At 39.6% G+C, this 25,389-nt stretch overlaps 1 protein-coding gene across 1 annotated transcript; it reads right to left on the minus strand.

Moving 5' to 3' along the window:
- Nucleotides 1–427: 427 nt before the first annotated feature.
- MTFMT (mitochondrial methionyl-tRNA formyltransferase) lies at nt 428–25,380 on the minus strand. Its single transcript, XM_027552981.1, has 9 exons — nt 25,099–25,380; nt 22,959–23,168; nt 18,798–18,920; nt 17,048–17,150; nt 15,890–15,965; nt 9,353–9,444; nt 2,340–2,418; nt 1,381–1,463; nt 428–849 (listed from the first exon to the last, which is right to left on the minus strand). Exons 1-9 carry the CDS (start codon nt 25,317–25,319, stop codon nt 559–561), a joined length of 1,278 nt encoding a protein of 425 aa, XP_027408782.1. The 5' UTR covers nt 25,320–25,380; the 3' UTR covers nt 428–558.
- Nucleotides 25,381–25,389: the final 9 nt, after the last annotated feature.

A 25,389-nucleotide genomic window follows, 5' to 3' on the forward strand; every position in this document is an offset into this window, starting at 1 on the left:
TCAACAGCTGGCCACCTCACCTCCCTTCCTCCAGAGAAGTGCCTGACTCTCCTGGACACAGAGAAGATGAGTCTGCACAGGCCAGCTGATCAACAACTTTTACTGCACAAGCATGTTGAAGAATGTTACTATATTCCTACTTTAAGGAAATCTAGGTGTAAAATGTGAATTTACAGAGATTATAACATATTATGAATGTTAATGAGTTGGTAGGAACTAGATGGTAGATAAATGTAAAGATCTGACTTTACTCCCTGTTAAAAATCCGAAATGTAGACTGAATACTGCTGAAATGCTAACACGGTCAGAGGGGACGTATGATTTTAAAAATTTAATAGATGCACTTTTTTAAAAGAAACTCTCTTCAGTATATACACATACCAGTTAGTCGTACTCACTGTCAGGTAAAGATACAGTCTGATGAGTCTGATATAAATAAAAATTTAATTTAAAACTTCTCTTTTTATTCAAACAGAAAAAGCTATTTTTAAGTGTTAGACGGAAAATGCAAAGTGAGGTAATTCATCTTTTTGACAATAATCTTCCCTTTCAACGGCATCAAATTCTTTGAAAGTCAAGATAATTCCTTGTAAATAAGGCTTCTAACAAATTACAAGTATATAGTAGGTTCTTGTCCATCTTCTTCCAAAGTACTTGGTGCACTATTGCATAGCAACAATTTTTTTTTTTCTGCTTCTTCTTTGGTGGAAGTCTGAGAGTCTGAAATCTGCATTGGCTTGGTTGAGCTTGGGAATTTTTCTGGTACCAGGGGTGCAAATATCCATTGTAGAAGTCAGTAGCTGTTAGTGTTTTCTTGAGCATCACTGATCGAACACCAATCCAGTCATCCTAAAGGGCAAAAGGCCAACAGTGAAAATGCAGTGCTGGCAAAACTGGTGGTAAAGTTTGACTTATAAAACTCTTAACACACACACAAAAAACAAACAAACAAATCTTTCAACATCCAGGCTGCAAATGGCACTAATAACATAAATGATGGGCTTTCCTGGTGGCTCAGTGGTAAAGAATCCACCTGCCAATGCAGGAGATGCTGTTCCATCCCTGGGTTGGGAAGATCCCCTGGAGAAGGAAATGGCACCCCACTCCAGTATTCTTGCCTGGAAATCCCATGGACAGAGGAGCCTGGCAGGCTCTAGTCCATGGGGTCGCAAAAGAGTTGGACACGACTTAGCAACTGAACAACAACACAGTTACTGAATCATTTTTCATTGTCTGAGCAATAGTAACACCTTGGTAAAACTTCATCACAATCTGATGGACAGTCGGTTAGTTGAGTGATGACCTAACCAAAAATGACAAATGATATAAACTATAAACTCAAAAGAAGTGTAATAACGTGAAACTAAAGGAAAAGTGTACCTTGCAACAAACCAGCAGTATTTGTGACTGTTTGTGGTATACTACTGATCCTGGAATAACAGCTTGTCCTGTTAATTTTGAATCTAAAGAAAGAGAAGGAGGAAAACAGGGATATGAGAGAGAGAATAAATAATTAGACAACTTCATAGTGCTTCTTAAAAATCAAAGGAAACATTCTGCAAGACAGTACTAATACTGGAGAGCACACATCTGCTGATGCCCTGACTGTAACCCAAAGCTTACAAGAGAGTCATGGTGCTCTGTGTATCTTGAACCCAACGGGAACCTTTCCATACACATAAGCAGCTATTAGTCCTTTACTCAGTGTCCCGGAGATCAACCTAAAATGTTGAACCTAGAAGTTTTGACCATTTGGGTGAAATAACTAGTTTGCAGTGGAGAGATATACAAGGAAACTTAGGATCTAAGCTGGGCCCTCTATCCATGACCAAACAAATCCCAATTCCTAGATCCCTGGGTAACTCTGACACCCTCTGAACTACACCAGCTCCCTCTGTGGCTCACATTCCTTCAATCTACCAGGATGGGAGGACACGAACGGGCCTCTGAATGGACCAGATCATGAAATGCTCCACCCTGGCCTAAGATTCTCACCGAGCTGCCCAGAGATTTTCATTATGATATTCATCAGAATGAAATTAACCTAATCATTCTGCATTCCCTGAAAACCTTAAGAGAGGAAATCACAGAGCTTAATATGGGATAGTAACACTGGTATCTACTTCTCAGTTTCTTACAATGGTTAAGAGAGGAAATACATGTGAATGGACACTGCAAAGAATAACATTACAAATGAATGTAAAGTATTACAATTACTGAGCTGAAACAAACTGAAAGAATCCTTATTTTTAGTAAATGTGACTCATGGTAAAAGAGACACATTTTCAAACGGACTATACTGAAAACATTTTCCATGACAGCTATTCAAAAGTAAGTACCACTGAGGATTGAATTATCAACTTCTACCAAATCCAGAAGTTTAATGGTATTATCCATCCAGAGTGTCTGCAACGGAATCTGCAAATAAAATGAAAGAAGAATTAAAAAAAACACTCAATCCCCAACACTTTTCAATTATTATTTTGTGTTAATCTGGCCTGACTTCTCTCCCAATTACAGTGGAACTGGGAACTCAGTCTCTAAACCTTATGAAACAGAACTTAACATGACCCTCTGCATCAGCCCTAGGGATTTACAAGATCTTAAAATTAAACACCATTTTTAATCAATGTATATCTTTATTAATATTTCTAGTTAAAAATCATGCTCATTATAAAAATGCAAGCGTTACAACCATTAATGTTAAAAAATTAGAAAATGAATAATTTTCTTAAGCATCACTGATCAAACACCAATCCAGTCATCCTACAAGGCAGAAGAAAAACAGTGAAAATGCAGTGCTGGCAAAACTGGTGGTAAATTTTTGCTTATAAAACTTTTATCACAGGAAAAAAAAATTTTTTTCACTAAATCCAGGCTGCAAATGGCACTAAGTAACATAAATGATGAGCAGTTCAGTCTCATCGGGTTTTTCAAGGACTGACTGCAGTTCAGTCCTCGCATTCATAGACAAGGAAAGTGAGGCCCAGAGGTTACCTCCCATCCGGAGAGGTAACCACAGTTAGTAGCCTGATGTGTATGTCCTTGTATTTTTTCTACACATATAATTATCACAAAAATCTAAAACATAGTGTTTGACAAGGATTTTTTTTTCTACTTAACCATAAACTGGACAAATTTTCATCAGTACACACTTATCTATTTCACTCTTTTATCTGCTGGACAATATTCCATTTTATAAAATGTACCATAATTTATGCAACCAATGCCTTTATGATAGACATTTCGTAACATATTACAAAATTACAAAAAAACTTTAAATGTGATAAGTAGCCTGGCATATATATCTTTGAGGACTTTTATATTTCTGGAGAATAGTCTGTTGTTGTTGTTTAATAGATTTATTCATTTGGCTGCACTGGGTCTGTAGTTGTAGCATATGAACTCTTAGTTGCGGCATGTGGGAGCTAGTTCCCCAAGCAGGGTTTGAGCCCAGGGCTCCCACTGGACCACCAGGGAAGTCCCAATAGCTGTTTTTTTAAGTGGACCACTTAAAAAACATCAACATTTTACTGTTAAACAATCTTCATAAGAGAAAAAAATGACAGTCTATTTCTGTTTATTATTAATGAGCCTAAGGGGTAGTGCATATCTACTTGCACTTGCACATTTTATTTCTTAGGCCTGTTTATGCCCTTTGCTCATTAAAAAAAAAACTGAGTTGTTCATCTCATTAATTCATGAAACACTTTTATATTTTTAGGAAATTAGCTCTTTAGTTCTCAGATGTATTATGAATATTTTTCTAGTTTGTTGACTGTTAATATTGGGTAATTTTTCCCATGCATAAGTTTTTTATTTTATTAAGTTGTATTTATTAGCCTTTTCTCTCATGACTTCATTGGTACATATCATGCTTAAAAAGGCCTATCCACATTTATCAAATATTACAAAATTATCCAACTATGCTTTTTCCCAGTTCTTTTTGGTTTCATTTTGATCCATTTAGATTTTATTCTGATTTTAAAAGATGAGACTTGAAGGCTCCCTTTCTTTTGGCTAACCAGCCATCCCAACACTATATATTGGATAATCCATCATCTTGCCTTTCCCCACAGTGAGATGCTACTTTTATTAGACTTTGATTTAAATAGGCTAACAGAAATTAACATACACCAGGAAAATAAGTTCTTTCTAATTTCTGAAGTAAATAAACTAATTTGCAGACTGCAGTTCAGTCCTCTATTTCATAGATGAGGAAAGTGAGGCCCAGAGAAATGCACCCGTTTCCCCACGTTTAGACACAGTTGGTTAATGGCAGAGCCAAGGACCAGAATCTACATTTTCTCATTCTCAGCTCAGGGCTCTTTTCATGGCCACCTCAACAGGACATTTAACTTTCAGAATAAGATAGGCTGTTTCAAAGATGTGAACGGTTAAATCAGAGAATTAAACACATTTGAAGAAAAGTATTCACAACTTTATCTATGTCATATTTTGGTATAATATCCTCTTCTATAATTTGCTGACTGATTCTTCTTTCACCAGCTTCCAGTAAGTCATGAAATGATTTTCATGTGTGTAACCTTTTCTCTTTCAAAGAACTCTATAAAGACTTCTGAAACACGTTTACTGACTGAAAATCGTTTATATTTACAGAGGGCTACAAATACAATATAGGTACAGAATTAGAATATACAGTACTTGTTCTTGGGGAGGTAAAGCTCATCTTCACCTTAGCATCAGAGCACTACAGAAAGGAAAGGGATAGTAAGAATACAGTCACTTCTGTGTTCACTATCATTACTGTCAAAATCATACGTTGGCATGGATTTAAATTGACAGTTTATCTCCTTTCATCTTGACAGCTGTGGACCTGCTCATTAACCTCATTTTACAGGTAAAATGCAGAAGCTCAGAGAAGTTAAGAATCTTGCTCTTCATTAATACACAGCAGCTCTAGGAATCAAATTTCACTTTCTGGTTGCAAGATAAGCAACCTTCTGTTACAGGGAGGAAAGGTGAATTGCAGAAGATAAGCATTATTATGTAGTGTTTAACTGTTTTAACTTTTGGGGGAGCTGTCAAACTGTTCTCTAAAGCAGCTGCCCCATTTTACATTTCCACCAACAATGAATGAGGGTTCCAAATTTCTCCACATCCTCATCAACCCTGATTATGTTTGTTTTTTTAAAAAAATTACAGCAATTCTAGTAAGTGTGAAGTGGTGTCTCAGTATAGTTTTGATTTGCATTTCCCTAATGACTAATGACATTGACTATCTCTTCATATGCTTAGTGGCCAATTATATATTTTCTTAGGATAAATGTCTATGTAGATCCTTTGCTGATTTTCTTATCATGTTATTAGATCTTTGCTAATAATCTTAACCTTTTTGCTATGAGAGTTCTTTGTTCTTTATATATACTGGTTACTAGACTCTCATCAGATATATGATTTGCACATATTTTCTTTTATTATGTAGGCTGTCTTTTCATTTTCTTGTTAGTGTTCTTTTAAATTTTGAAATCCAATTTCTCTGTTTTTAGTTTGTTGCTTATTCTTCAGGCATTATATCTAAGAACCACTGCATACTTCAAGGTCATGAAGATATACTAATATATCTTCTTCTAAGAGTTTTCATAGTTTTAGCTCTTACATTTAGGTTTCTGATCCATACTGAGCTCATTTTTATATGTAGTGTGAGGTAGGGATCCAAATCCATTTTATTCTGAATATCCAGTTGTCCAAGCACCATGTGGTAAAAAGACTATTCTTTCCCCATCAAATTGTCTTGGAATCCTTATCACAAATCACGTGACCATATATGTATGGGTTTATTTCTAGACTCTCAATTCTATCCCATTGAGCTTTATGTCTATCTTTTTCAGTATCACATTGCCTTGATTTTTGTAGCTTTGTAGTAAGTTGTAAAATCAGGAACTATTAGTCCTTCAATTTTGTTCTTTTTCAAGATTTTCTGTCTATTCTGGACCTCTTGGGATTCCATATGAGTTTTAGGATAAACTTGTCCATTTTTGCAAAGAAGTCAAGTAGGATTTCTATAGGAAATGTGTTGAGTTTGTAGATCAATTTGGGCAACAGTGCCATCTTAACAATATTAAATCTTCTTATTCGCAAACACAGAGGTCTTTCCATTTACTTAGGAATTCTTTGCTGTTTATTAGCTCTATTTGTTTTGGAGGGGGGTTGTTTGCTGCTGCTGCTGCTAAGTCACTTCGGTCGTGTCCGACTCTGTGCAACCCCATAGACAGCAGCCCACCAGGCTCCCCTGTCCCTGGGATTCTCCAGGCAAGAACACTGGAGTGGGTTGCCATTTCCTTCTCCAATGCATGAAAGTGAAAAGTGAAGTCACACTCAGGTGTCCGACTCCCAGCAACCCCATGGACTGCAGCCTACCAGGCTCCTCCGTCCATGGGATTTTCCAGGCAAAAGTACTGGAGTGGGTTGCCATTGCCTTCTCCGTTGGAGGGCAGAGTCTTTATAATTTTCTATATATAATATTATAGACATAGTTTTACATTGTTCCTTTTTTTTCTTGTCTAATTACTCTGGCTATAACCTCCAGTACAATATTGAATACAAGTGGTGAGTTGTTGTAAGGCAGAAACCAACACAACACTGTAAAGCAATTATCCTCCAATTAAAAACAAAAATTTTTTAAAAAGCAGTGAGAGTGGAGATCTTTATCTTGTTCCTGATCTTAGAGGGAACAATTTCAATCTTCTGCCATTAAATATGATGTTGACTTTGGGTTGTTTTTTTTTTTGGTAGATGTTCTTTACCAGTTTGAGGAAGTTCCTATTTATTCTTAGTCTGTTGAATATTTTTATCATGAAAAGATATTGGATTTTTCAAATGCCTTTTCTATATCTACGCAGACAGTTACGTGGTTTTTGTCCTTTACTCTATTAATATGGTGTATTACGTTGATTTTTCTATGCTGAACCGACCTTGTATTCCTGGGCTACATTGCACGTAACCATGGTGTATAATCCTTTTCTACATGTTGTTTGACTCAGTTGGTTAATTCTATTAAGGATTTTTGCCTCTATGTTAATAAGGGCTATTGATCTGTAGTTTTCTTTTTTGGTAAATCTTTATCTGATTTAGCTTACTTGAGTTTTGTACTAGCTGCTCCCTCTGCCTGGAATGCTCTTTTCCTGATCTGGGCATGACTTTCTCCTTATTGTCTTTCAGACCTCAGCTTAAATGTCAGTTCAGAGTGGCCTTCCCCAAACAGATATCCAACCTAAAATAGCCACCAGTGAATCTATCACATTATCTTCCATTAATTTTCACTGAAGAGCTTATCACACTATCTGATATTATCCTTATTTATTTGCTTATTTGTTTTTGCTTTCCCACATCACCTCTAACACCTAGAACAATGCCTGGCACATAATAGGATTTCAATAAATTTTTTTTTTTAATGAATGAATAATAGTAGGTATCAGATACTGTACTAGATGCTTTATATACAATATGTCATTCTAATTTTCAAATGAACTAACTAAATCTCAGAAATAACTTTCTCAAGTCTACAAAGCTAGGAAGTAGCAGAGAGAAGCTGGAATCCAGCTCTGTCTGGTTCTAAAGTCAATGTTCCTTTCCCTAATGCCATTCTATTACAGTGGGAAAAGTACAGGGTTTGAAGTCAGGCAGATCTGACTTCAGTTCAAAACCTGACTCTCACTAACAATGTGACCGTCAGCACCATTCAATAGCCATTCATTGAGCATCTACTTTAAGCCTCAATTTGTCAACTTAAAATGGGATAATACCCATAACATAAGGTTGTAATCCTCACTGAAGAACTGGGCATGTTACAGATATTCAAAGGAGTTCTCCATTTTAACCAACAAAAGTAGTCCATTAAAAACCCCAAACTTGGGACTTCCCTGGTGGTCCAGTGGTTGAGAATCTGCTTGCCAATGCAGGAGACACAGGTTCAATCCCTGGTCCAGGAAGATCCCACACGCTCCAGGGCAACTAGCCCCATGCCCCGTAACTATGGAGCCCACTCTCCAGAGCCCAGGACCTGGGACTACTGAGCCTGAGTGTAGCAACTCCTGAAGCCCACGTGCCCTAGAGCCTGTGCCATGCAACAAGAGAAGCCACCACAATGAGAAGCCTCAACTAGAGAGGAGACCCTGTTCGCCTCAAGTAAGAAAGCCCATGCACAGCAACAAAGACTCAGTGAAGCCAAAAAATAAACTAAAAAATAAAAAAGTTAAAAAAGATTCTATTAAAAAATGAATGTCGGATATAGAAAAGAATTAAAACAGGGACTCAAACAGATATTTGTACATCCACATTCATACCTGCATTATTCACATTAGCTAAAACGTGGAAACAACTCAAATGGCCATCAAGAGACGAATGGATAGACAAAATGTGCTACATATATATACAATGGAATGTTATTCAGCCCTAAAAAGAATGACATTTTGATACATGGTACAACATGAATGAAACAACATAATGAAAACATTATGCTAAGTGAGATAAGCCAGGCACAAACGGACACATATTGTATGATTCTACTTATATGAGGTGCCTATGATAGGCATCGGAGAACGCAATGGCACCCCACTCCAGTACTCTTGCCTGGAAAATCCCATGGATGGAGGAGCCTGGTAGGCTGCAGTCCATGGGGTTGCGAAGAGTTGGACACGACTGAGCGACTTCACTTTCACTTTTCACTTTCATGCATTGGAGAAGGAAATGGCAATCCACTCCACTGTTCTTGCCTGGAGAATCCCACGGACGGGGGAGCCTGGTGGGCTGCCGTCTATGGGGTCACACAGACAGCACGGACACGACTATGGACATGACTGAAGCGACTTAGCAGCAGCAGCAGCAGCATGATAGGCATATTCACAAACAGAAAGTGGAATAGTGATTACCAGGGATGGCGGGATGGGTAGAATGGGGAGTTGTTATTTAATGGTTATAGAGTTTCAGTTTGAGATGAAGAAAAAGTTCATTTAGAAATTAATTTCAGGGACCTCCCTGGTAGTCCAGTGATTAAAAATCTGCCTGCCAATGCAGGGGACACAGGTTCCGTCCCCGGTCCAGGAAGATCCCACACGCTGAGGAGCAGCTGAGCCTGCAAGCCGCAACTACCAAGCTCACATGCTTCAACTACTTTAGTCCGTGCACCTAGAGCCCAAGCTCTACAACGAGAGAAGCCACTGCGATGAGAAGCCCATGCAGTCAAAAATAAAATACTTAATTAAATGAAAAAATGAATTTCAGGATCCTTAGGTTTTGTTTATGAGATTTATTCCTAAATAAAAATACTTTAAAAGTGAATTACAACACACACACACAATTAGGTAAAACTGCAATTTGACTTCCAACTTACTATATTTCCAACAGCACGATAAAGTCTGAATATCTGCTCTGAAGTTTGTTCCTCCCATTTTATACAGCTGGTAGCAGCAGAAATCTTAGGGGCTGTGAGAGAAAACCAATGGCAAGAATGAGTATCAGGTCAATGACCATAAATTGGTAATTATTGATACAGAATGACAGAGAGAATGATCTGAATGATAGAAAATTCATCATATTATTTTCTCAACTTCTGTATGTTTTACATTTTCCACATATATACACATACATATGTGTATATATATACATACACGTATATACATAATAAATAAAAGTACTAGAAGAAAACATTCCCTGGGTTGGGAAGATTCCCTGGAGGAAAGCATGGCAACCCACTCCAGTATTCTTATCTGGAGAATCCCCATGGACAGATGAACCTGGCAGGCTACAGTCCATGGGGTGGCAAAGAGTTGGACCCAACTGAGTGACTAAGCACAGAAGAAAGCATGGGTAAATTTCTTTATAACGTAGGAACAGAAAAAGTTCTTTTATGATTCAAAGTCCAGAAGCAATTAAAGAATGATAAATGTGACTACATAAAAAACTTTTGTAAGACAAAATGAAATGCCACAAATAAAGCCAGGAGACAAATGACAAACAAGGTATTTGCAATTTATATCATAGTATTTTATATTTACATATATTGAATGAGAGATGTATCTATTTAATAAATATAAGTATTTACATATAAGTATTATATATATATATGTGTTACTTATATTTAAATTATATTTAGGAGTACTTTGTATCTATTATATAGATTTATTTCTATCTATTATACAAAGTACTCCCAAAAACTGAGACAAAAGAAACCAAAAATTGGATTGAAAAATGGCAAAAGATATAATAGACCCTTCTCAGAAAAAAAAAAAAAATGCAAATAGTCCTTAAACACGAAAAGTTCCTCACCCTTACTCAAGGAGTAATGTGAATTAAAACTACTCCAAGACACAATTTCTTATCTCTTAGATTAGGAGGTAACTATGCATAAAGTTATTCATAGTAGCATTACTGGAAATAGCAAATGATTAAAATCCAAATGTCCACCAATAAGGGGGTCTGTTGATAACACTATAATTTTTCCAAACAAAGAGAACTATACTGCCATAAATAACACGAAAACTTCTTATTGATAGATGATCACCAGCATACACTGTAAAGTGAAAAAAAGAAAGAATCAGAAGAGTGTATATTTTAAGCCATCCTTTGTGGAATAAAAAAGAAAAAAAATCAGTTTTAAAGTATGTATTTTTGCTTATTTTTATAAAGGAAACAACTAACAGGCTAAATCAGAAACTAACAGTTCTAGAGGGAGAGAAACAGGATCCAAGGAGATAGGAATGGGATGGAAGACTTCTCTGTGTAACCTTTCCAAATGCTTTTAACTCTGAATCATGTAAATGTTTCAAATATTCAAAACTAAGATTTAGTTGTAAAAAGGAAAAAGGCAACCCTGAAAAATAAAACCAAACTGAAACAAAGAAACTTAACTATATAATCTAATATCAACCTAGATAACAAAGCCACATGGAAAAAATAATTATCTCCAGTAAGTTTTGAACCCAGTACTCTGACTATATACTTTAGAAGGATATATTTTAAGGACCGAAAAAAAAAAAATTGTAGATCTTAACTCTTACTTAGTACTTAAATTTTTCACAGTAATATTGTTGTTGCAATTTTGAAATTATTTTATGCACGGCAAAAAAAAAATGGTACAGAATTGATTTTGAAAGTTTTTTTGTGTGTAAGAGAAAATACAAGAAAAATCCTGTACTTTAAAATTTGAATTAGAAGCAGTATCAACTCAAATATTTTAAAAAATATATAACACCTAGCCTTTTCTGATACCTCATTTTGGAACACATCATGGTATCAGATGGCTTCTAAATACTGCTCCCCAGCTAAAATGAACAAGGGAGAGATGGCTGATTCCAACATGGGGCACAGAATTTATAAGGTGAGCCTGGGGCATCTTGTGAAAAAACAAGGAAGCACTCAAAAACTATTTTGAGGGTGGGGAGTTATCAAAAGGATGCAGGAGCCAACTTTAAGAGGCTACCATTGGCCAAATTTGGGACAGCTTGAGCAGCACAAAGCATTAGGAATGTGATTAACTATAAAACACAATAAATAAAAATCCACGAATCAAATGATACAAAAATTCACTTGCCATCATAACTGAAGGTGATTATGGTGCCAACTCCCTATTTTAAAAATTGATAATTACAGAAAGAATTAAGAAATTATCCTGCCCTTCTAGGATGAATTAAAATTCACCCCCAATTAATGAGGAAAAGCTCTTTACAGAATAATGCCAACCATTAAATATAAAAGGAACTGGAAAATAACCATTTTGGTTTTCATTGAAATAATTCATTGAAGGAAGGCGCATCAATCCCTGCTGAAATTGTGAAAGGTTGTTGCTGTTTAGTTGCTCATTCACGTTCAACTTGTTGCAGCCCCATGTACTGCAGCCTGCCAAGCTCCTCTGTCCACGGAATTTTCCAGGCAAGAATACAGGAGTGGTTTACCATTTTCTCCTCCAGGGGATCTTCCTGACCCAGGGATCGAACCCGTGTCTCTGCATCTCCTGCACTGTAGGCAGATTCTTTACTGCTGAGCCTCTAGGAAACCAGATATCTGCACGGTTATCAAAGTATTACCCCACAGATTACCTGTCATTTGCAAAGGGAGAAACATGGCTTTACAGTAGAAAGATCTGGTGGTCACCATCTCAACCAAGTGATCAAACTTAGCTTCACTAGCTTTGATGCAACCTGGTATTCGACATGCTACAACTGCAGCGACAGAGGCAGAGACTTCCCCACGTGCATGTATGTGCTCAGTCATGTTCAATTCCAGAGACTTCCCCAAGTACATCCTCCAAACAGTTTTAAATTCTGAGTCATGAAAATGTCTCACATATTCAAGAAATAAAATTAAATCACAAGTTAAAATAAAAAGCAACACAAGGTTAAAAACAAACTGAAACAAATATCACTGGAACACAGTATCATCTATGAAATTCTCTTTCCATAACTTTAAGCCTGAATCTAATCAAGTGTTGAGAACTTCTGATTTACAGGAACTTTCAGGGCTAGAAAAACTAAACACTGAACTAAATCCTGAAAGGGAACAGACAACTGGCCTGGTCTCTTCAAAAAGTTAATGACATAGAAAAAAAGCAGTGGAGGAATTACTCTAAAGAAACTAAAGAGACACACAACTCACCGTAACTGGATCCTAGTCTGAAAAAAATACAGCTATAAAATATGTTTTTAGACAGAAAAATTTAAATATGGATTGGCTATGTTCACTTTTCCTAGGAGATGTATGTTAAAATATTGAGGGATGAAAAGTTATAATGCATACTTCCAAATGGTATGTGCTAAGTCGCTTCAGTCATGTCCAACTCTTCGTGACCCTATGGACCACAGCCAACCAGGCTCCTCTGTCCATGGGGCTCTTCAGGCAAGAATACTGGAGTGGGTTGCCATACCCTCCTCCAGGGGATCTTCCAAACCCAGGGATTGAACCCATGTTTTTTCACTTCTCCTACTTTGGCAGGCAGGTTCTTTACCACCAGTGCCACCTGGGAAGACCCCAAATGGTATAGCAGAAATTAAAATATATATACTATATAAACATATACACATATATATGAAGAAAATATGACGAGAGACAGAGACTTTACAAGGTGAACAAACATTAGTAATTGTTGACTCTGGGTTAAACAGGTATTCACTGTCTTTCAACTTACCTCTATGTTTGGTACTTTTCAATAAAAAGAATAGAAGAAATTGTTTTAATCTTTCATAAGGCAACCAGTAACGCTGAAGAAGCTGAAGTTGAACGGTTCTATGAAGACCTACAAGACCTTTTAGAACTAACACCCCAAAAACGTGTCCTTTTCATTATAGGGGACTGGAATGCAAAAGTAGGAAGTCAAGAAACACCTGGGGTAACAGGCAAATTTGGCCTTGGAGTATGGAATGAAGCAGGACAAAGGCTAATGGAGTTTTGCCAAGAGAACACACTGGTCATAGCAAACACCCTCTTCCAACAACACAAGAGAAGACTCTACACATGGACATCAGCAGATGGTCAACAGTGAAATCAGACTGATTATATTCTTTGCAGCCAAAGATGGAGAAGCCCTATACAGTCAGCAAAAACAAGACCGGGAGCTGACTGTGGCTCAGATCCTGAAATCCTTATTGCCAAATTCAGACTGAAATTGAAGAAAGTAGGGAAAACCACTAGACCATTCAAGTATGATCTAAATCAAATCCCTTATGATTATACAGTGGAAGTGAGAAATAGATTTAAGGGACTAGATCTGATAGAGTGCCTGATGAACTATGGACTGAGGTTCGTGACATTGTACAGGAGACAGGGATCAAGATCATCCCCACGGAAAAGAAATGCAAAAAAGCAAAATGGCTGTATGGGGAGCCCTTACAAATAGCTGTGAAAAGAAAAGAAGTGAAAAGCAAAGGAGAAAAGGAAAGATATAAGCATCTGAATGCAGAGTTCCAAAGAACAGCAAGAAGAGATAAGAAAGCCTTCCTCAGCGATCAATGCAAAGAAATAGAGGAAAACAACAGAATGGGAAAGACTAGAGATCTCTTCAAGAAAATTAGAGATACCAAGGGAACATTTCATGCAAAGATGGGCTCGATAAAGGACAGAAATGGTATGGACCTAACAGAAGCAGAAGATATTAAGAAGAGGTGGCAAGAATACACAGAAGAACTGTACAAAAAAGATCTTCACAACCCAGATAATCACAATGGTATGATCTAGAGCCAGACATCCTGGAATGTGAAGTCAAGTGGGCCTTAGAAAGCATCACTACGAACAAAGCTAGTAGAGGTGATGGAATTCCAGTTGAGCTATTTCAAATCCTGAAAGATGATGCTACGAAAGTGCTGTACTCAATATGCCAGCAAATTTGGAAAACTCAGCAGTGGCCACAGGACTGGAAAAGGTCAGTTTTCATTCCAATCCCAAAGAAAGGCAATGCCAAAGAATGCTCAAACTACCACACAACTGCACTCATCTCACACGCTAGTAAAGTAATGCCCAAAATTCTCTAAGCCAGGCTTCAGCAATACGTGAACTATAAACTTCCAGATGTTCAAGCTGGTTTTAGAAAAGGTAGAGGAACCAGAGATCAAATTGCCAACATCTGCTGGATCATTGAAAAAGCAAGAGAGTTCCAGAAAAACATCTATTTCTGCTTTATTGACTATACCAAAGCCTTTGACTGTGTGGATCACAAGAAACTGTGGAAAATTCTGAAAGAAACAGGAATACCAGACCACCTGACCTGCCTCTTGAGAAACCTATATGCAGGTCAGGAAGCAACAGTTAGAACTGGACATGGAACAACAGACTGGTTCCAAATAGGAAAAGGAGTATGTCAGGGCTGTATATTGTCACCCTGCTTATTTAACTTCTATGAAGAGTACATCATGAGAAACGCTGGGCTGGAAGAAGCACAAGCTGGAATCAAGATTGCTGGGAGAAATATCAATAACGTCAGATATGCAGATGACACTGCCCTAATGGCAGAAAGTGAAGAGGGACTAAAAAGCCTCTTGATGAGAGTGAAAGAGGAGAGTGAAAAAGTTGGCTTAAAGCTCAACATTCAGAAAACTAAGATCATGGCATCTGGTCCCATCACTTCATGGCAAATAGATGGGGAAACAGTGGAAACAGTGTCAGACTTTATTTTGGGGGGCTCCAAAATCACTGCAAATGGTGACTGCAGCCATGAAATTAAAAGATGCTTACTCCTGGGAAGGACAGTTATGACCAACCTAGATAGCATATTCAAAAGCAGAGACATTACTTTGCCAACAAAGGTCCATCTAGTCAAGGCTATGGTTTTTCCAGTGGTCGTGTATGGATGTGAGAGTTGGACTATGAAGAAAGCTGAGCACTGAAGAACTGATGCTTTTGAACTGTGGTGTTGGAGAAGACTTTGAGAGTCCCTTGGACTGCAAGGAGATCCAACCAGTCCATCCTAAAGGAGATCAGTCCTGGGTGTTCATTGGAAGGACTGATACTAAAGCTGAAACTCCAATACTTTGGCCGCCTCATGCGAAGAGTTGACTCATTGGAAAAGACTGTGATGCTGGGAGGGATTGGGGGCAGGAGAAGGGGACGACAGACAATGAGATGGCTGGATGGCATCACCGGCTCAATGGACATGAGTTTGGGTCAACTCTGGGAGTTGGTGATGGACAGGGAGGCCTGGCGTGCTGCAGTCCATGGGGTCGCAAAGAGTCGGACACTGAGAGACTGAACTGAACTGAAGGCTACATGTGAAGAGGGAGAAAGATCCCTTACCGATCATTCTCTGGAAACAGACCTGCCAGTGGTCACTTGATCTTAGTCAAATTAAGGGAAATGTACAGTGAGGAAGTCAGAGGGCTCAGATGCCAATCACGACAAGCAAAACCTCAGGAAAGATGTAAGAGTCTGGGCCATCTGCACTTACCGTGTGTCACCCCCTCGGCTGGCTGCTGTCTTCCATTATTCAAACTTTCAGGCAAATTTTTCAAAACTGAAATAAGCTTTAAAAAAAAGAGAGAGAAATATATTCAAGATGAAAAGAACAAAAACAGAAATACATTACAACTCAGTACCATGAAATTGGGGTCAGGCAATAAATCGGCTTAAGCCGTGAGGAGCCATCTACTTGGTGAGGTCTCAGTGGAGCTCTTGCTTCTCTGCAGGCTACAGGCCACCGATTTCCTTTCTGAGAATGCTGAGCCCTGACCGGCCATTAGAACAGCCTGAGCTCAGCTAACCACACTCCCACTCTATATGAAGGAAAGCTGTGGAGATTTAAACAGAGTGTACTCTGGAGTCACAGAGTTCTGGATCAAATCCCAGTTCCACTGCCTACTAGCTGTGTCTCTGTGGAAAAACTGTTTCACGTGTCTGTGACCTTCAAGGTCATCATCTATAAAACAGTTGAAAAAGGTTTGTTGGAAAGGTAAAAAAAAAAGGACATAAGAGCATCTATAATAGTATACAACAACAGTATCTAATACAGTCCTTGGCACACAAGCCAGTGCTCCATAAATGACAGACACTACCATAACAGCATTTCCGAGGGGACTGCCTAGAATGGAGAGCACCATCTATAAACCAGGGGAGAACGTTTTTCTCTACAGAAAGTTTAGTTCAGATGAAAATCACTAATTGGGTCATTAAGCAGTTACTCAGACAGATTGAATGAAAAAGTCCCAGAGTTCATTTACAGCAAGGGGGTCAGCAGAATTCCAAAACACATGGATGCAGACGACTGGAACATAGGTGCAAAAGTGGGAGGAAAGCTGTGACTCACTGAGGAAATGCTCCTGGTCCAGTTTGACAGGGATGAATGGTATGTCCCTGAGACTAAGAGTGAAACTGGAGGAATAGTCTAAAAGCCTCTCCATGGAATGCGGTAGATCATATAAACTCACATATTTCATTCAAAAGCCTTGATTAAGTACCTCCTTTGTGTAAATTTTCAAAGACTTCTAAGCTGATTTTTAGGAAGCCAGGGATAAAAATCATTTTTTTTAAATAAGTCTAAAATTATATATCATAAAAGTGTTCTTTTCATCATAAACACTTTGGAAACAAGCAGGGGGATATTGTGTACCATGTTGGCACCCAGTCTTGACAGCACTGCTTCCAATTCCTTTGAGGTGCTCTTGGGTGGCACAGGAACCGTCTCCTGTTTGAGGATTGGACCTACATCAAACCTACCAAGAAAATTAAAAGCAAATAGTAACATGATCACTGACTATTTCTTAAGATCAATATGTCTATCTACATGAGTGTTTACATACCACAAGGATAGTTTTTGTTTATTTTTTAGGCCACATGTATGACTTGTGGGATCTTAGTTCCCTGACCAGGGACTGAACCTGGGCCCCCTGTGGTGGAAGCACAGAACCCTAACCACTGGACTGCCAGGGAAGTAGTTTAACCATGGCCATGAATATGACTGTTAGCCATCGGCAAGTGAGAAATGTGAGTTTGAAAGAAGGGTGAGCAACATTAGCATGTTACTAATATCACTTGAGTTTATTATTAACTAGAGAGTTTAAGCCTATTAACTTTTCACCATTTTCTGTGTTTTCATCTGCTTTACTCTTAAGTACCATTTTCTGGTCATATAGGCCATATATGGAGTCAATATTTGAGCTTAACAAAATTAAATTCTAATATAGTCATTTTACTAAACTATTAAAATCCATAAAATTAAAAAAGAAAGAAAGAAGGGAGAGCAAATCTGGCCTATATTTAGATTTTATTTTTTCCCAAAGGAAAAAAGTATAAAGTTGCACATCAGGGATTTAATTAAAACCACAAATAATTCTACCATTAGTAATAAATAGTATGAGAAAGTCTCTATTTATATAATGAAAGCACAAAGCAAAGAATTTATTTCCCAAGGAAGTATAATTAAGGAATTTATAATCATTCCTTTCAATATTTCCTTTCTCAAAGGACAGGAGTTTTGCCTGAATTATAATCAATAGTGATTACAAGTGGGTGCAAATGTATTTGCATTGCCACAAGTCTTGAATTTTATATCAAGCTCTGCAAATATTGGCTATCAACTTCTATTAGAAATATATTTTGTTTTAAATATGTAACTCTGTAGTCTGTTAAACTCTTTTTTACCTATAAGCTTTAGTAAAATGCTTATTATGAAAAGTTACAAACATTCCAAAAACAGAATGAAGAGTCTAAGGAATCCCCATACACACCATCACTCAGATTTGAGAACTACCAAAGTTTCACCACTCTTGTTTCATCTGACCCTTCCCTCTTTTTTTTTTTTTTTGGAAGTTAAAGCAAATCCCAGATATTGACTTATTCTTGTGAACTTGTGAACTTGTGAATTTTTCTTTTCTCTGAAGACATTAGGTGATAACAGGCAGAGTATTAAGATACTCTCCTGGTACAATTTAAAATAACTGTTTTTTAGATTGTAGGTATGATTTAAGAAATTAAATATTAAAGACAATTATATAACACATTGGTATACAACGTATTACTTCAGATTCCAAAAAAATTTTGACCATAAAGACCAAGGTCAGCAGAAAACTGAGATTGTGACAACCAATATGCAAAAATCCATCTTTCACTTATAAATGTCATTTACAGAAATCCAGCTGTTAATAACATTATTTCATTAACAAGTATAAAGAGACACTGTGTAAATTCTAAAACACATATGTTTTATGTTACAAACCAGGAAGAAACAGAAGAAAAAAGCATCCTGGAGTTAGAGAAATTAGTGATTAGCACCCACTTATCCACCTCCCCTTTCCCTCAGGCAGAATGACATCAACATCCAAAACTCACAAAAAGTCTCAGGACAAGAAAATATGCTCTACCTTCTGGGTTTAATTTGCATAATCGTTACTCCAGCAATTGTGTCTCCATGCAGGATGGTGTGGATTATAGGGGCTGGACCACGCCACCTCGGAAGGCAACTGGGATGGACATTCAAGATGCCGCTGAGTTAGAAAAGACAGAAATTAGTGTGAAAGTGGGCTTTTTCACCATTTAGTTTACTGCTGCATATATGTGGGCTCAATCGCTTCAGTGTTTCGGACTCTGTGAGACCCCGTGGACTATAGCCCATCAGGCTCCTCTGTCCATGGGATTCTCCACATAAGAATACTGGAGTGGGTTGCTGTGCCCTCCTCCAGGGGATCTTCCCGACCCAGGGATCAAACGTGCAGCTTCTGCACTGCAGGCGAATTCTTTACCGCTGGGCCACCGGGGAAGCCCCTTAGTTTACTGCTACCTAAACTAATATGCTATTTTTCATCATTAAATGTTGCCAGAAAATTTGAAAAACAGTTAAATCTAGTCTCAAACCAACTAAAGCAGGAGTCAGAGCTAAGTACACTCTCTTGCCATAAGAGACCCATGAAACTCAATAACAGAGCAAGAACTATTCATTGTTCCAAAGATGTTCCACAACAGCTTGTGACATCTGGGAGTTTTTAAATAAACATATATAATGTGTTTTCTTACTATATGAGAAGAACCACTCAAACCAGCTGTGCATCTCATGGACAATGTAAAATTATATTTTTAGTCAAATTACATAATTACCCTCAATTTACTAAATTTTTATATAGAGTTCCTAAAACAAGCTTCTTAGATCCCCACTGAATGATTTATTCACCATTGGTGTGTATCCCAATACGCTTTTCACCCATAAATAAGCAATTTTAATAATTTACTAATCTGCCATTAGTTTGGAGAAGGCAATGGCACCCCACTCCTGTACTCTTGCCTGGAAAATCCCATGGATGGAGGAGCCTGGTGGGCTGCAGTCCATGGGGTCGCTAAGAGTCAGACACGACTGAGCGACTTCACTTTTACTTTTCACTTTCATGCATTGGAGAAGGAAATGGCAACCCACTCCAGTGTTCTTGCCTGGAGAATCCCAGGGACGGGGGAGCCTGTTGGGCTGCCGTCTATGGGGTCGCACAGAGTCGGACACGACTGAAGCAACTTAGCAGCAGCAGCAGCAGCAGCCATTAGTTTAATGATGTTTCCATCAGCATGAGTATGCACTTGAGAGTATGTGTGTGTATATATATATCAGTTCAGTTCAGTTCAGTCGCTCAGTCGTGTCCGACTCTTTGCAACCCCATGAATCACAGCACGCCAGGCCTCCCTGTCCATATATATACACGCACATATATACACATATATATATAAAGTGAAAGTGAACGTCACTCAGCTGTGTCGGACTCTTTGTAACCACATGGAATACTCCATGGAATTCTCCAAGCCAGAATACTAGAGAGGATAGCCATTCCGTTCTCCAGGGGATCTTCCCAACCCAGGGATTGAACCCAGGTCTCCTGCATTGCAGGCAGACTCTTTACCAACTGAGCCACCAGGGAAGCCCCTATATATATGAGCCTCCTATATTCTAAATTCCACTGTTCAGCCCAGTCTCATTCATCCATCAAATATTTACTAAGTACAACTCATGTCCTGGCACTAAGTACTGGGGATATAAGCAATAATGAATCCAACAGGAAGAAAAAAAAAAAAGACTGGATTTTTACTATGAGCAAGATGGAAAACCACCGGAGAACTTTGAGCAGAGTGACATGACTGACTTACACTTTAAAAGGATCGTGTGGTGTTGGGTGGTCAAAGACTGAGAGGGCCCAAGACAGAAGTGAAGACCACTTAGGAGGTTATGCAGTACAAGAGCCAAGAGTGGTGGCCACAGAAGTGATGAGAGGCCGTCATTCTAGGCAGATTTCAAAGGCAGAGCTGACAGAACTTCCCGACGAATTGGATGTGTGGTGTGAGATAAGGAATTAACAATAATGCCGAGGTTTTGGGTCTTGAAGGCTGGAGTTGCCATGTGCTGAAATGAAGATTTTGGGAAGGATCAGGCTTTGGGGTGAAAGGTTCAGGATACCTTAAGTGTAAGGTGCCTCTCAGACATCCAGCAGAGCTGCAGAGAAGGCAGTGTGTACCAGGGGCCTCGAGTTCAGACAGAGATCTGAATTGGAGGGACAAATTTAGGAACTGTCGGCATATATACAGAACTTAAATGAGGGTGGGTGAGAGCCCATAGACAGTGATAAAGGGCATCATACATTTTAACACTTCATGCCAGTAATGTTAATTAATCTTCCCATGTGACTTGAAATGTCAGTATGAGAACTGACATGTAAGACAATTTAGATTACTATGGCATGTTTTTCATTTTCAGCTGTGCATTTGACTTGGCTTTTTTTGCCATTTGGCTTTGTGCAAATATTGAAATCTCAATGACTGCATACTTCATAATTGAGATGGACACAACTGAGCAACTGAACTGAACTGGAAATGGAATGGACTGGTTCCAAATCGGGAAAGGAGTATGACAAGGCTATAGTTGTCACCCTGCTTATTTAACTTATATGCAGAGTACACCATGAGAAATGCCAGGCTGGATGAAGCACAAACTGGAATCAAGATTGCCAGGAGAAATATCAATAAGCTGATAAGCAGAAGACACCACCTTCATGGCAGAAAGCGAAGAACTAAAGAGCCTCTTGATGAAAGTGAAAGAGGAGAGTGAAAAAGTTGGCTTAAAACTCAACATTAAAAAAACGAAGATCAGGATATCCAGTCCTATCACTTCATGGCAAATAGATGGGGAAACAATGGAAACAGAGACAGACTTTATTTTGGGGAGCTCCAAAATCACTGCAGATGGTGACTGCAGCCATGAAATTCAAAGATGCCTACTCCTTGGAAAAAAAGCTATGACCAACCTAGACAGCATATTAAAAAGCAGAGACATTACCTTGCCAACAAAGGTCTGTCTAGTCAAAGCTATGGCTTTTCCAGCAGTCACGTATGTATGTGACAGCTGGACCATAAAGAAAGCTGAGCACTGAAGAATTGATGCTTCTTTGAACTGTGGTGTTGGAGAAGACTCTTGAGAGTCCCTTGGACTGAAAGGAGATCCAACCAGTCCATCCTAAAGGAAATCAGTCCTGAATATTCATTGGAAGGACTGATGCTGAAACTGAAGCTCCAATACTTGGCCACCTGATGCAAAGTATTGCAAAGAACTGACTCACTGGAAAAAAAAAAACCCTGATGCTAGGAAGGATTGAAGAGGGGAGGAGAAGGGGACGACAGAGGATGAGATGGTTGGATGGCATCACTGACTCAGACATGAGTCTGAGCAAACTCTGGGAGACAGTGAAGGACAGGGAAGCCCAGTGTGCTGCAGTCCATGGGGTTGCAAAAAGTTGGACATTACTGAGCGACTGAACTGAACTGATCAAATTACTGTGCAGTGTATCTTAAAAATATGGGAACACAGAGAGGATTTCAGGGGTGTTTGGAGCCAGTGCTTACTGACTCATGAAACCAATCATAGCATCTCCTCCAGTGTTAGCTGAATAATGGATCTCCAAGGATGTTTATGTCCTAATCCCCAGAACCTGTGAATATGTTACCTTACCCATTTTGTAGATACAGTTAAGGTAAAGACCTCGAGATAGAGAGATTATCCTGGATTATCCAGTGGGTCCAATCTAATCACATGAATTCTTAAAAGCAGGGAACCTTCCCTAGCTGAAGGTCAGAAAGTGATAATGGAATGGAGAGATGTGAAGTGAAAAAGACTTGATCTTCCATCGCTGGCTTTGAAGATAGAGGAAGGGCACCACGGGCCAAAGAAAGTTGGTGGCCTCTAGAAGCTGGAAGGGGCAAAGGAGTGGATTCTCCGCTAGAGATTCCAGAAAAGAATGAAGCCCTGCTAACACTCTGATTTTAACCTCCTGAGCCATAGGTAGACTCCCAACCTACAGAACTACCAGGCAATAAACTTGTGTCGTTTTGAGCCACAAAACAAAACAATTCAGGCCACTAATGAAATCTTGTACTTGATAAGAAAATACTGAACCAAGCAGAATTAGAGTTCAAGTCACACTGTACTGCACTTTAGATACCAGGTCCAATATACAAAGGCCAAGGTCTGTGCACTGTATTTCCTTACAAATAAAACTTACTAGGGAAATTTAAGAATAAAAGCCTCACTCAAAAGTCGGCCAAATGATGCTACCACGCCAACATCGTATTCTCCAGATCCCACATCTGGCCACTCATACACTGGAAGCTGAGACTGGACAGCATATTGCTTCACTGGCAGTCCTTTTGGTGATGGGGAGGGCACTGTGACCACCTCCAACTTCTCAATTAACTCTTCCTCTTTGTTTTCCCTAAGGTGGAAAGATTAGAAGAAAATATGACAGGGTTAAGACAATGACGGAATGTTAAACTACTTCATACATTTCTAAGGCATTTTTCTGATTAATTCACGAAGCACTCAAGGGTAAAGGTTAAAACTAGTGCAACTGAGAGACTAAAGTTTGGTTTATTTATTTAATTTTAATTGTTTAAATTCAAAGAGCCGCAAGTGGCTACTGGCTACTGTTTGGACTGTTACGGTTCTAGAAATTTCCTGTGCACACTGAAACACATACAGTAGACATTTTACACAACTGGAATATTATATATACTGTCCTGTATTTTGTTTTTTTCTCTAACACTGTATGATATTATGTGAGTCTTTTTTAAAAAAATGGTTAAGCATACATTTGCTTATGTATGCATCAAACATTTCTAGAATAAGAAACTGAAGAGAAGAATTGGGAACTGAAGAGAACGAGAAGGAAGGAACTGACTTTTCATTGTGTGTCTTCTAAATTTTTTGAATTTTCTTTTTTCACTATAACCACATTATTCAAACAATATTTTAAAAATATATATGTATGTATATATATATTTCTATGTACATACACACACACCCCATGGGCATCATTCCATGACACTGTATGTAGCACCACCTGCTGCATAGTATTCCAGTGCCAGGGGCTGTTCATTTACTTGGCAGGTATTGCATCAAATGTTAAGGAGTTATGAGAAAAGAAGTAGACAGGAGGGCCCAGAACAGAAAGTGCAGGAGTACTGGGGCCGCCAAGTGAAGCACCAGCAGAAGCATCAGGACACATGCAGTGAGAGCCGCAGGAGACCACACAAGGAAAGCCGCATGCAGAGAGTGCGTTACAGACAGTGTCCAAAGGGAGCACGTGTGAAGGGAGTGTGTCAGGGTGTGTTACAGAGCGGAGTGTGCGGACCGGGAATACAAGGGCATTCGTGAAGGAGTCAACGTGAGGGTCTGCTGGGAAGTACTTGCAGGGAAGACGTGATGGAGGGAGATGACAGAACTGAGTCTGGGGTGCATGGGGAAAACAAGGAATGGGGAAACAAAACATGCAGACTAGGGGAAAGGAGGCAAAGCAGTGTATGTGGGGACAGCCACCACATACCATGGACCTTCCGGACAGGCTAGATCTCAAATAATTCTCCCCCCTAGGAATCACAATTTGTTGAATTTTAGAAATACTAAATGTAGGGAATTTCCTAGGCTTGATTGAATCAAGCCCAGGCTTGATTCCTGGCCGGGGAAGTAGGATCCCCCTGCGGAATAAATATTAAATGTATAACTAAGAGTTCTGGTTTATAAATTTATTCATTGGAAAAGCAGTTCGCTTTTGGACTATGTCTTCGTTTCAGTCCCAGAAAACTGGATCCGGTTGTATACAGGGAGGAGATGGGTAGTCAAAGTGTAAGGCAAGCGTGTGCAGAGAGATGCCTGTGTCTAGTAAGAAGCCCAAAGGATTAGAGGGTACAAATAATATTGAGTAGGAGTAGGAGCGAGTGGAAAGGGGAGGTCTTTGAAGTCGGACCCCATCTTAGTCCCAGCCTACTCAGCTGATGACCTTGGACAATCTCTTAACCTCTCTGGGCCACGGTTTCCATGCAAAGGGGGCAGGGAGGTGGTGGGACAAGACAGGTGATGCAGGTAAAGCAGGCAGCAAGGTCTCGACACCATGGAGTGCCATGTAGAGCTCAGAGCGCGTTAAGAGTCGGGGGCGTGTAGATCGGCTGGGCGGGACCAGGCGGGCACCCAAGGACTGCCGAGGGGGGCGGCGCACCTTCCGGGCGCCCGAGACGCCGGGATCTGGGCTCACGCTCCTCCCGCTCATCTGCTTTTCCCGACGAGAAGCCCAAATCCTCGAGGCCTGCCGCAGAGTTTCCATAGCCGCGCCCTCAACACCCGGGCCTCCCAATCCCCGGCCCCGGTACCTGGCGGCGTGCAGCGCCCGCAGCGTTTCGCGGGCGAACTGGTCATTGCCGAAAAAGAGCACCCTCCAAGGCGGCTTCTCGCGGACTCGAGCGCCCTGGCCGTCCTCCCAGCCAGGGGACGCGCTCAGCCTGGCCAGCGCTCGCCAGCGTGGGTTCGACCTCCGGCCCGCGCCGCCCCCGACTGGCAGGTGCCCGCAGCAGCACCGCAGCAGCACCCTCATCTCTTCCGCGGGCGGCCTACCCTGCGCAGGCGCGTAGCGGTGCGGGAGCCGGCGCCAGGCCGGAGGGGCG

Source organism: Bos indicus x Bos taurus, chromosome 10 (assembly GCF_003369695.1).
Source record: "Bos indicus x Bos taurus breed Angus x Brahman F1 hybrid chromosome 10, Bos_hybrid_MaternalHap_v2.0, whole genome shotgun sequence".
Taxonomy (NCBI): Eukaryota; Metazoa; Chordata; class Mammalia; order Artiodactyla; family Bovidae; genus Bos; species Bos indicus x Bos taurus.

Bases quoted from the DNA above. Each gene is read 5' to 3' on its own strand.
- MTFMT (XM_027552981.1), bottom strand. From the start codon at position 25,319: ATGAGGGTGCTGCTGCGGTGCTGCTGCGGGCACCTGCCAGTCGGGGGC. The intron at 1,464-2,339 runs GTACTTACTTTT...CTCTTTCTTTAG, and splicing joins TGATAATTCAATCCTCAGTG to ATTCAAAATTAACAGGACAA. The intron at 850-1,380 runs GTACACTTTTCC...TTTGCCCTTTAG, and splicing joins TACTGCTGGTTTGTTGCAAG to GATGACTGGATTGGTGTTCG.